This window comes from Sceloporus undulatus, chromosome 1, assembly GCF_019175285.1.
Source record: "Sceloporus undulatus isolate JIND9_A2432 ecotype Alabama chromosome 1, SceUnd_v1.1, whole genome shotgun sequence".
NCBI lineage: Eukaryota > Metazoa > Chordata > Lepidosauria > Squamata > Phrynosomatidae > Sceloporus > Sceloporus undulatus.
The window spans coordinates 138,178,286-138,191,427 of record NC_056522.1 but is presented as its reverse complement, the minus strand read 5'-3'; the positions used below and the strand labels follow the sequence as shown (position 1 = coordinate 138,191,427).

The window sequence follows — 13,142 nt, the reverse complement described above, 5'->3', positions numbered from 1 at the left end:
AGAAGTATTTGGTTTTTAGTATGCTGCAGCAGACAGAGATTTTAATGGTGGTGCCGGTGGTGGTGGGTGTAGTGTTTTTTAAATTTCATAATTTTATTGCTGTTTTAAAAATATTAATGCTATTTTTAACTTGTGTTTTAAACATCAAATTTACTTTAATTGTGTTTTAACTTTTGAATTAAGAACTTTTAAAATTGTACTGTGTTTTTTTTTAGATCCTGTATGCCTCCTTGAATTCCCTGATGGGAGACAGATGGAATATACATTAATTAATTAAATAAGTAGCTTGTGAAACACAAAATACTGTTTTTAACTCTGCATTGCAGACTAGCATATCTCATCCCTTGGGGATAAATTCATGCTGGAGCCTTGTGTATCCACAGTTACAAGCAATACTGTTGACAATTTTTAATAATATACACAAGTAGTTATCAGTTGTAGTTATAACTATTCTGACTCATAAGCAGAGCTTGGGAGTATTAGTTTTTGGGCTACAACTCCCGTAAACCACTAGCTGCTGGTACATTTCCTAAGGTCTTCCTATGATGTATCATTGCTATGGAGCCTGGTTCACTGTTATTGGTAGGTGAAGGCATCATTATCCCTTCTATTTCCAATGTTCAGATACAAGTGCAAGCAGTACTTTTGCCAAACCAGTACTTTCCATATACAGAAGAGGGCAGTATCGGCAGGTGTGAGATTTTCAGAAATAAAAAAGCAGGAGAGAGTGGATATGGTTAGGAGGGAAACCTGCCAGAAAACAGTCCAAAATAGAAAGCACAGTGAAGAATGATGAAACTCTATGACCACAGAATGCTAACTGGGCATGGAACAGAATGATGAAGAATACCAAGTAAGATAGGAAATGAGATGGAAGCTGACACATGCTCCATTCTACAACATTTTTTGTTGCGGGACACATTTATAGGAAACTCATGCGCTTGAGTGTGAAACAAAATGGCATCCTTTGCAGCATCCTCAAAACAAGTATGGAAAAGACATCTGAATGCTTATGTATGTATTGTTTGGCTCTGCCCATTGTAATATTGTGGTGGATGACATGGCTAGTCAACTAGAATTTTGTGTAACAAAGGTGGACAGCTGTGGATATCCAGATGTTTTTGGTCTGAGTTCCCATAAGCCTTCACTTCTCATCATGCCGTAGGCTAAAAACATTTGAAGAGCCCATGCTGGCTACCTCTGCTACCAAGGAACACTCCTGTTAGGGAGTGAATCTATGCTGTTAATACTGTGTTACAGGTTCCACTTGTAATGCCATACGAATAACCAAGTAGTACAAGTGTGGTCTAACTTTTGTTAGCAACTCCTGTGAATGAGTATGTTAGAGCCACTTCCTCTATTTATCTATCTGCGTATTATCCATAGTCACCTTATTTTATGCTGGTTAACATTCTGAGACCTGTTTTAGTCATACAAAAAGAGGTGGTACAGGTCTAATGTGGGGGTCAGCTGTCATCACTAATTTTAAGCAGGGGAAATATTCATTTTAAAATGTCCTTTTGTTAAAACTCGGACTTTGACAACCATTAATATGTCAGGGACGATCAGCCATTTAATATGTCAGGGATTATTAGCTTCCCTACAGGTATGTTTTGAAAGAATGTTAAGGACATCTTCTTCTTCTATTTCCTCTATCCCATGCAAAGAAAAAAAGATCAGAGAGTATACTATCCCCATCCACAGCTTCAGTTGAACATGGTAATAATATGTTTTGCAACATCCTTTAGTATCTGCCACTATGGATGCTTACTTAAAACATGATCATAAAAGAAACATAGCATAATGCAGTCCTGGTGGCAAGACTCGGAAAAACAAACAGGATACGCCAGGACCTCTTCCTCAAAGTCAGAAAAAGAGGAGAGGGGTTCTCAACTGAAGTCAATTATTTTACTGCTGGCAGAATCTAATATAAAAGACTCTGAACTGAAAGTGTTGGGGAGGCAGAGTGGAAAAGAGATGAACATGCTGTTCACCTGTGGCTCAGACATATAATTTTCATATCAAGTGTTAATGACGGGAAGCTTGCCTAGAGAGGTACTCATTCATTTTATTTCCAGGCACTGCACATTGGCTGAACCCTGTTCTCCATGACCACATAGTCACAATGTGAAACTGCAATTTGTGCTAAGCAGCCAGGGATTGTCACTTAGGCTATTAGGAGCCACAAAGTGGGATGACTCATTTTGTGTGCTATTTACAGAGCGAGGGTGAGCAACTCATCACAGAAGAGATGGGAACGGCAGGCTACCTGAATCCCTATAGACGAACGCCGACTCTTAAGGAACTCCTCAGCTTTTGTCACGAGGATGGCCTTGTCACTGGTTCGGACCGAGGGGCTTTGACTCTCAGACATGTGGCGTTGTGCAGCTGCAGTTTCCAGGGCAAGGTTCATGGCCTTATTACTATCCAGGCTGTCTGTAGAGTTATACATCCCTCGACTGTCTTGAGGCCAGGGGGAAATCCTCTGAGTCCGACTATCATGATAGGCATCCTGGGTTGATTCTGTGCTGCTCTGTGCTGTAACTGAGATTAGTGGCTTAGAGGTGGTACGAGGGGGTACAGGCGGCGGTGTTTTTTTGTAACTCGTGTAAGTCACAGCTGCAACAGAAATTCAGGAAAAGAAAGAGGAGAGAAAACACAATTATTAGGATGATGTTTTCAAAAATACACATTACTGTCACTTCTAGGAGGGAGGCAGAAATAGGGTCAAAGGCTTAGTTGTCTGCTTAAAAACAGGAAGCAATCCTGCAATAAACTCATCTGTGGCCCTCACAGTCAGCATAAATCCTCTCTCATACAGAGAATGGGTAGCCATAGCAACAGGTTGATTTCATTTCAAATAGGAAACAATGACTATGAATGTTCCCCCTTGCTCAAACAGTACCCTCAACCACAGTGAAGGCGAGAAGGGAGCTAGCAGAGAACCTCTGCAAATATTTTGACACCTGGAAGGAGGGTCAGAAAATAGGGATCTGAGCTCGCCTGCTCACTGCATGACTCTCCCCGGGCTACAAACAGCACCAGACCAAAGCACATTTTTTTTCTTATTGCTGCCATTCAAAACCAGTGTGGCTTCTGCCTGACTACTGGATTAAGCTATCATAATAAATAAATAAATAAATAAATAAATAAATATCATAATGAACCTGAGTTCCCAAGACCTGGACCACAACAGAAGAGAATGTGTGTGATATTCAGCTATGCAAAGAAATAAGTACAAGTGGGGGAGAGAGAGAGAGGAGAGGAAATGCAATGAATAAAATGCCTTATTGTGATTTATGGAAGGGGGGAAATGGTTACAAATGAAATAGGCTTCTTAAATCCCATTTCTCTCCTTCTGTACAGTGAAGTAGTTTTCCATCTTGTAAAGAGGATGGGTTTAATCCCTCTCAGTTTTTTGTTATCAATTTTGTCACATAATAAGGCCCTGAGAAATAACTCAAGGGAAAACCGTGAGAACAGGTGACTGAGGGGCAGAAACATTGAATGTATTGTAGTGAAGTCCTACAGACCTCCTCCTTCAATGCAAGGCCCCTGTAGGAAGGTTGCTTTACAGTGAAGCATGAGCAAGTATGTATCCTTTTCCCCCAAAGTTCCCTCACCAAGTTGCTTTTGTTCCCCCTCAACCCACCTCATGTGGCCCCTTCTGCTCCATATCACTTCCTAACATACTGTATACACTCAGCTATAAGTTGACCTCATGTATAAGTCAAAAGCAGGTTTGGGGGGGTCAAAATTATGGATTTTGATATGACCCATGGATAGGTCAAGGGTAAAATTTAGGGACAAACAACAAAAGATGTAATGGACAAAGCAAAGGAAAACGATGCCAAAGAACAGCACCATTTTCCTGCCCAGGCATTCAAAAAGGACAGGAGCTGAACTGCAGCAGAGAGAATAGAGGGAGTCTGTGCTTCTTTTAGGTTCTCCCAGAATGGACTAAGTTCTCGCCTTTTACTACTCTACTTAGCAAAAGGGATGATTTCTATTTAGATAAGAGTCAAGGTACAGTCATCGCACTGAAATCTGGATAAGTCAACCCAAGTTTTTTAGGTTGATTTCTTGACTAAAATTTCTGGACTTTTACGTGGGTATATACAGTACAGTAGTTGTTTTGCAAATGAGAAGGGAGTGTTACACAGGGTGACCAGATGTCCTAAGCACAAAGGAGACCAAGCCACTGCAAAATGTAGGGCATTTAATAAAAATGGAGGCTATTGCCAAATAAAAGCTAAAAAGACTACTATTTATATATATAAATTCATTTCTTATGGTTTATTTACAGCTATATTACATATACTGTATTTTATAATGTACTTGACCGTATTTTTGGGGTGAACTCCTCTTTGTTAAAATGTCTTGATGGCTTGCAATATACTTATAGAACTCCGAGCCAAACAAATGCTAAAGATTGTACTTTGCTAGCAACAAGTCCTTGACTGAATCTACACCTTTGTCAATTGTGCTGAAAAGCCTTTTCAATATTTGTACTGTGTTTTCAAGCAGCCTGTTGCCTAACACATTTGTTGTCCTTTCCCCCTCTGAGCAATAAATGTGCCTGAGCTCTGGGGGCAAGTCTTGTTTGCTCTTGGTCCTAGGAAAAAGGAATTTTAGAAGGATCCATCCTCTTCCCCTATTTGCAGCAATGACAGGCTGCCAAGTAGATGATTTTCTCAAAGGAGAACTGGAAATGTGATTCAATGGACTTCTCAATCATTCTCAAAATGGAGGACATTTTGGAAACCCTCCTAGACAGCCGGTTGAAATGTAGGACATGTCCTGAAAAAGGAGAACATCTAGTAACCTTGGTTATTCACATCTGCAGTGCAACATGGACTTTGGCCCTGAGAAGGAGCTGGACCAACACAACACTGAATCTTCTGAAAATATTATCTGTTGCTTTTCTGCCCTTCATACAAAGCTATCTATCCCCTCTCAATTTCTTCAAACTGACTCATCTGGCTGTACTGCCCAATGAAGCACAGTATGCTAGAATACGTCTTGACCATATGCTTTTACTGAGGATTATGTTAGACAGAATTATTATTATTTTAGGCAGAACAGAATTTTAGACTGGAAAGCAAAAGGTTAACAGACAAAGCAGGAGAGTCTCAGATAATTTGCCACCTGAGATGGAGCAGCAAAGTCTGCTCCTCAACTCAAAGTCATTTTGGTACCTGAGGCAATCCATTCCCCACCCCTGATGTAAAATATACTGTGATAATAGTTAATTAAATTTCCTGCCCTTTGGTGAAACCCCTATCATAGTTGCCTTGAATCCCCTTTTTGGAGAAAGGCATGATATAAATCCAATAAATCAATAAGCATCTCACAGAAACAATTGCCTCACTCTGTTAAATGGTAATTTGTTACCACAAATATCTTTGTATGGACCATGATTCATGACGGGTGGAATCCAATTGTTGAAAGTCCTCCCACCCTTCCTTACGTCTGCACAAAAAAAATGCTCAACCTGAACAAAACCTGGCAGCCTGCAAACAAAGTGGGCCAAAGTTGTGAGTGATATGCAGTTGTTTTGGAACTGTGGGGGCAAAATAATTTTAAAGAGTTTGTTAAAATGACAACAGTATAAGATATTTCCTGCTAGCCTAAAGTATTACACATGTTAAAGGATTGGTAAATGTAGAGCCAAGGTGATGAAGTGGTTTGAGTTTTGGGCTAGAACCTGTGCATAGTGCAGTCCTGGTGGCAAAACTGGGAAAAACAAACAGGATATGCCAGGACATCTTCCACAAAGTCAGAAAAAGGGGAGAGGGGTTCTCAATTGTTATTTATTTTTTAAAGACTTTTCTTCACAGGAACAATGCCAAAGTCTGTGCTGTGTCCATGTTCATGGATGAGTGTCTCTCTCACCCACACCCCATGGATGTTCTGTTTGGGAAAGTAAAAAGTAAAACACAATCATTTATCTGCATGCATGCAACAATTTTAAATAGATCATCCATAGAGCAGGGTGAAACCACACTATCTCACTCACAAGAACTTACAAAGGCCCTCTCAACATTAATTTATAGCATTTCCATTTTTTCTTCATTGTTTCTTCTGTTTTTCTGCTTACTGGAAGACAGATTCTGCTCAAGAGGAAAAGATGCATAATCCTTTTGCATTGGGACTGTTATGAGTCTTCTATTTGGCAGTCCCAGTGGCCATTTTGTAAATTTGGGACAGATCAGTAAAATTACAATGACAGAAGATCAAACATTAAAACACACACACACACTGATGGTGAGGCATGTTGAAGGAAATGTCCTTGCATCACCAGGCTAGATTATCATACAACAAAAGGGGTGACTGAAATAAGACCTAAGCATGGTATAGTGGTTAGAGCATCAGACTATGACTCTGGAGACCAGGGTTTGAATCCCAGCTCAGCCATATAAACCTACTGGGTCACCTTTTGGCAAGTCAGACTCTCTTAGCCTGAGGAGATGACAATGGCAAATCCCCACTGAAGAAACTTGCCATGAAAGAGTTGCCATAAGTTGGAAATTACTGGAAGGCCCATAGCAACAACAATTTAAAATTGTAAAATACTGAAAAGGTTCTAAGCAGACATATGCACAGTGGCTTCTCAGTGGCCTCTGTAATATCAAAATAACTAGGACCGGACTTCTAATATGAACTAATATGAATGGGCGAGTATCTGAGAGCACTAGTGGGCCACCCTTTCCACCCCAAAGGCCACATTCCCTAATCTTTCAGGGGCCACATGCTCACAGTGGCTGTCACGCTGGTGGTAGACAGGACCAGAACGTAAACAAATTAGCTCTTTTCTCTTTAGCCCCCTTTTCTCTCATCTTTTCCACTTCCATTTAGAAGACAGTTAAGGAATGAATAGGCCTGAACTGCTTGTTTCTAGAGGACTTTTGAAATTAGTCTCAGGACTGTTGTCTGCCCATCCTTGCCTTAGATGCATGGTACCAATGCTCACAATTATTGCTTTTGGCCACCTAAGTCCATTCCTGCCTCCAACTATCTCAGTCAATATGTACTCTCCTCTCCTATATATTTGGCTCATGCTGCAGCAGCATGTCCATTGCCATCACCCATGGCCAGATTTTCAGATCCATACAGGACTCTGCCTCCATCCATGATGGCCTTCAGTTTATGATGTTTTAAATGCATTGCCAGCAAATGACCAGGACATCATCAGCATTATAGCCCTTCTGTCCCACTTTGAAAACATCCACCTGGACTGGTTGGACTGCAGAATTTGTAGTGTGGCTCCCAACTAATGCTACCTCTGCTTACAGGCTTACTTTCAAGAGTATCAGAGTTGTTGTTTTGTTTAGACTTCGCGTTATCATGCTCCCACACTTAATGGTAGCAACTGAACAGATACATGAAGCCAATACCTCAAAGGTACATAGCATACCTTTGTTATGTATTAAGTTACTAAGGTTAAAATAGTAACTTGATTCATAGCTTGTTATAGTACTTGTTACTCTGTTAAGCATAGTATGTGTTACTTTGTTAACCTTCATGGCGCAACGCTCCAGGACAGAATGGAACTATTTACCTTTGATATGAATGCTGCAGTCTACTGAGTGAGAGGGTTAAATGCAGAAATAAATAAGAGTAGGTAAATACAACCCCCACCCCAAAAAAATTACGAGTCTTTTTGCACATTTGATCATACTTAAAGTACATTCATTGGTATCAATGAGAATTTGATAACAACAAACATGTATTCTGTACATTTTAGAGAACCTGTTCTGAGTATGACAACCTCAGGATCCAGCCCCAGTTATCCAGAATTCATTTGTGCAATTGCTTCAGATAGCATAGAGAAGATGGGAAAGTACCTATCACTTCTTATGGTACAGACCAATGTATCAACAGGTCTGTATTAGAATAACAGTCTTTGAACCATATGGCAAACCCCCTAAGGCTAAGTCTACTGCACACCTGCATCAATAACAACAAAAATTCAGTGGCTTGGGCAGCCCCAGTCCTTGCAAGTACAGGCAATTTATTGTGTGAGAAGTTATGAATTACATAACCTGACAATGTGCTGCTGACATGTTCACTCCTAATTCCATAGTTTTAAAATTGGGAGAAATAGCTGGAGAAGAAAAATGATAATTATTTATATACTGATGCACAACATTAAAAATAAAAGAACTGTGGTATAACAAGATACAGCAAGTACTATAATGTGTAAAACTATCACACATACTTCCCTACATGAACCCTAGCTTCGATTTATATAGGCCCCTTTGCACTCCCTTAGTACTGAACAAAGGGAATGGTGTGAGTTCTAACTGCCAGCAAAATGATGTAACAAGTGTGTGTGTGTGTGTGTGGGGAGGGTCATTTACGTCGTCCTCACCACTGATAAATCCAAAAGCTGTAATTGCAAGGTCAGAACCTGCTTGCCAGCTATTGAGGTAAAGATCTTGCAGAGAACAGTGTTCAACACACATTGTACTGATTCAACATTAGGGATGACATAGCTGATATACTAAACTCGGTTTTGCAGAGCTACATTATTCATGGAATTGGCTTTGCTTGTGTTTGGTATAAAAAATTACTCACAGGAATTCTCTTAGATCTTGCACATGTGAATTGGTAGTGAGGTGTGATGGGATGTGCAAGGTCAGTCTTGTACTTGTATTTGTATAACATGTAGAAGAATAATTCTATTTCCAGAATTCATTCCCTGTTTGATTGAACTAGTAGCTCAGAAAGCCAGCTAGGTTTCCCCAAAGTTGTGTTAAACATGTATTGTGCTTTCAGCTGGGAATTACAATATGTTTCTCTTTAGATGTAGCTGAATGAATCAAAATATCCACAGGTGAGAAGAAAAAAGCTCTGTGGTGATATCTTAAACAGGAGTTTTTGCCAAGTAGAGTTCATCTTCGTGGAACTCTTAAAGGCATGCCATGTACTAATCTCTCCAAACATTCTTTCTTATTCAAAAGCAGCGACCTCTCTTCTTTCCATAAAACAATATAAACCCTAGCCTAAGTGCAAAATCTCTAGGCTAACGAAGATAAGTTTCACCTGGAATTCATTTACTACCTCTTTTTGAAAAAAAGGCATGGGAGCCTATTCCATTTGCAGTGTAACAAGTCTCATTTATCAAAGGCTCAGGCATGGCTTGCCTCCCAAACGTGGTAGCCTTGCAATAGTCCTTTATGAGACACTCAGAGGGACTTGTTTTGCAAGCAGGCAGAGAGAATTTCCCCTCCATCCCAAACTAAGTTGCAGCCATCAGAGTTTTCTATTAACTCTCCATTTTCTTGGCAAGCCTTTGACCGAAAGCTGAGATGAGGGTTGATACTATCTTGGATCTTGTGAGTGGCTGTGCTAAGTTCAAGCTACATTTCTTGGATCATCAGGCTGCCCAAGGAACATGGGAATGGAAAAACCAATTCATTCCTCCATAAAGATCTGGCCTAAATAGTTGTTAACATTGTTTAATCAAATATATAATTCAATGTACTTAGAGGACAAAAAGGGGAAACGTTTCAGAGATTTTTTAACACATTTGAGGTAAACAGGAGTGACCTCAGTGATTTATAAATGTTTCAAGTTCAGTGGATATGGAACTTTCCATGTTCTGATTTATGGCTCTGCTTTAAAAAGCAAATTTATTTCTGAGTTATAATAGTTTTGGCGGTAAATATTTCATTTTCTAATTACATAATGGCCTCAATTGAGAATATCCTTTGACATCTTCTCTCACTTTAGGGAATTTTACTTTCATATTCTACTGTGATATTGTTTAAATTTGGCATGTGTGGGGGGACATTGTTGCCATCCCCTTTCACAATCTGAATTTTTTTTAATAATAAGAAAGGAAGCATGAAGTAATGCACAGCAAAGAACAGGAAAAATGTAATATGTTTTATATTTTTTACAACAAATTATTTTATAACCAAATTCCTGTATTAATTTTGAGCAAAGACAGCCTAAATGGGATGTTTAGACATATCTGTCCTTCACTGTTAAAGGCCTACAATAAAATGGCATTGATATACTTTGATTCTCATTGAATTTAATTGATGGAAGTTTAAACAAAAAAAAATGTCTATAGCTTTATGCAAATACCAGAACCAGCCCTACAATCAGGCAGAATGAGGCCCTTGTCTCAGTCATCATTTACCAATGTCACTGGTATGTATTTCCCAGACATGGTTTGGGTCCAGGTTACCTACAGGATCACCTTCTCCCATACAATCTGCCCTGTGCACTCAGGCCCTCTGGAAAATGTTCGCTCCAACCGGCCAGGATTAGACTGGCAATAGTTTCCCAGATTACTTTTTCATTGCTTTTTTAAAATTGTGTTTTGTATTTTAACATGATATACCCCAGCTAAAGCCTTGAGGAGAGGTGGGAAAGAAATAAAAATTATTATTAATGTATAATTGCTGCTGTATTATTGTGGTATTATTGTTCCTATTCTCCTGAACTGTCAAGCCTGGTAGTGGTGGGGATGATTCTTGCATGTTGCTGCCCTGGATTGAATACTGTGGTGCTAGCACTTTCATCTGTATTATTATTGTTGTATTATTTTAAAGTGCATGGTTTTTATTATCTGTTGTATTATTTTAAAGTGTATGGCTTCTAAGTGGTTTTTAGACACTTTTATCTTTTTAAATTGTATTTTATTTTTAAGCAAATGATCTATTTGAATATTGTAATAGTTTAATTCAATTTTAATTGTACCTTTTGTAGGTTTTTAATTGTACTGTGTTTTTAGACTTTAAGCCGCCGTGAATCCCAATTTTGGGGGCAAAGTGGGGTACAAGTAAATATAACAAAAACAACAATAACCATAATACAGTTGAGCCTCCTTATCCACCGTTTCTTTATCCACGGATTCAAGCTTCTATGGTCTGAAATTTTAAAAATATATAAATTCTAAGAGACAAACCTTGATTTTGCTATTTTATATAAAGAACATCACTTTTTTATTTACTTTATTTAATGGGACGAGCAGCCACGGATTTTGGTATCTATGGAGAGTTCTGGAACCAAACCTCAGGGAATTCCACTATAATAATCTGGAAGTGGAGGTCTCACAATAATGAATTTACAGTGGGCCCTTGGTATCCGCTGGGGTTTGGTTCCAGGACCCCCCATGGATAACAAAATCCATGGATGCTCAAGTCCCATTAAATACAATGGCCTCATAAAATGGTGTCCCTTATATAAAATGGAAAATCAAGGTTTGCTTTTTGGAATTTATACTTGTTTGGAATATTTTCAAGCCGTGGATGCTTGAATCCATGGATAAATTAATCTGTGGATAAGGAGATCCTTTTTCTCCACAAGAGTTCTGCTGCTCCCCCCTCCCCCCCATCTATTTGGATTAGTAGTGGGTTTGGGGTGTCAGACATGGTAAAAGATTAAATTGCCCTTGGAAATTTGGTGCCTGGAATGCTATTGCATTGGTAAGGGAGAGTGGAAACTTAAGAAAAGGTCAAGGGATGATCATAAGGCCTCAAGCGAAAGGAAAAGTATTCCCAATCAAGATAAACTTTAAAAGTTGCAGTGTTATTAATCTCTTAGGCATACCAAGGAAAAGCAGATTCAGCATTACCAGAACATCCTGACCCTACCATCAACTATGTTTTCTACTAATAACATTAATTATTTCAAATAGTAAGGAAAAGGTTCAAGATGAATACTGTAGTTGTTAATTTGTGCTTGCTAAGTAATGTTACATTATAGTTTAATGACTGCAGGCTAATATATCCCCAATATCCTGCTATACAGGTAGTTTGCTGTATTTTTTTAGTATATTGTTGCTAGGTAGATTTTTACAAAATTGATATAAAACAGTAAGGTGTTTGTTTGCTGTAGTGCCAAATTGCTCAGATTGCATGCTGGACATCTGGACTGGCCTTGTGTCATTAAATAAATGTCTGTCTTCACTTTACTATGCATCTGTTCTTGAACTCATTACTGGACAAGTTTCCACTTCAGAACATGGGTGCTGAAATCAGCTAAACTAGGAGTAGAGGCAGTGGGAATGTGTGGCAGAGGTCAGGGATTCAAGAGAGGCTTTGTGTGTCCTGCAATGGTGCTTCAGAAATAGGCTTGGGAGAGAAGGGTGCATTAACAACACATTTTAGCACATCTAAACAGAGCCAGGAGGAGGTTGAATATGTTTTGTCAAGAGTGCTTTCATGTCAAATATAAAACGGAATTGAAGTGGGAGGGAGGGAAGATGGAACACCCTAGTAATCAATGAGATCTGGGGTGGCTGGTAAATTTGGGAACAGAAAAATGAGGCATATTTATTTACTTGAACAGGCTTGTGTTATCTTATCTCTGTAATGCTAACCCTTGCCAATAAATCACATATTATTTGGCAAAGTAACTATGTAATTAGGGAATAATAAGAGAGAACAAATGCGAAAAGGAGAAAGTGGAAATAGCCGTTAAGGGGACTATTCAGCAGTTCAGTGACAGATAACAAGGTCAGACTAGAACTGTGTTTAGCAGAATAATAGAGGAATAATGGTGGAGGTCAGGCTTTTACTCTTTATCTATTGGGGTGGGGTGAATTGTGTGTGTTTTTCACCTCCCCCCCAAAAAACCTGGGTTTCTTTGTATTTTTTCTTCTCTGCTCTTTCTCAGATTGTGAGACCATTGAGAACACAACCACAGCCATCTAAATTTATTTGCTCAAACCATTTGGACTATGTTACAAATCTGCTTAAACCTATACAAAAATAATTTGTAAAAACAGATCAGTGTACATATTTCTCTATAATTGATTTTCAGTGTAATCTTTAGGTTTTTTTTTGCAGTCTGTATTAGTTAGTTAATAATGACTTCACATTTCTGAGATGAGTATCTGAAAAATTCCCTTGAAGTTAGGATTGTTAATCATCATAATTCTTTCTCTTATAATTTTTTTCATGACTAACATAAGATTAGTTCTGTTTTTTCTAGCGAGTTTCCCACATATATACCTTTTGATTTTGTTACTGCTTTTACTGAAGGTTTTCAAAATCACAGGTAAAATATCAACTGGAGATACTTCTTCCAAGTTGAAAGGGCCCACAAAGTCCATAGAGATGATGATAATAATAATCATAATAATAATAATAGGATTTATTTATATGCCGCCCAATCACTGG

General features: G+C 38.8%; 1 protein-coding gene across 6 annotated transcripts in view; it reads right to left on the bottom strand.

Moving 5' to 3' along the window:
• The window catches only part of DLGAP2 (DLG associated protein 2), a 587,254-nt gene that overhangs the window by 39,046 nt on the left and 535,066 nt on the right, over positions 1-13,142 (bottom strand). For all 6 annotated transcript variants that reach the window (XM_042444836.1, XM_042444842.1, XM_042444839.1 and 3 more), the window contains one exon: positions 2,270-2,619. In XM_042444836.1, the coding sequence (XP_042300770.1) occupies positions 2,270-2,619 (350 nt within the window). The remainder of the gene's footprint in view (positions 1-2,269; positions 2,620-13,142) is intronic.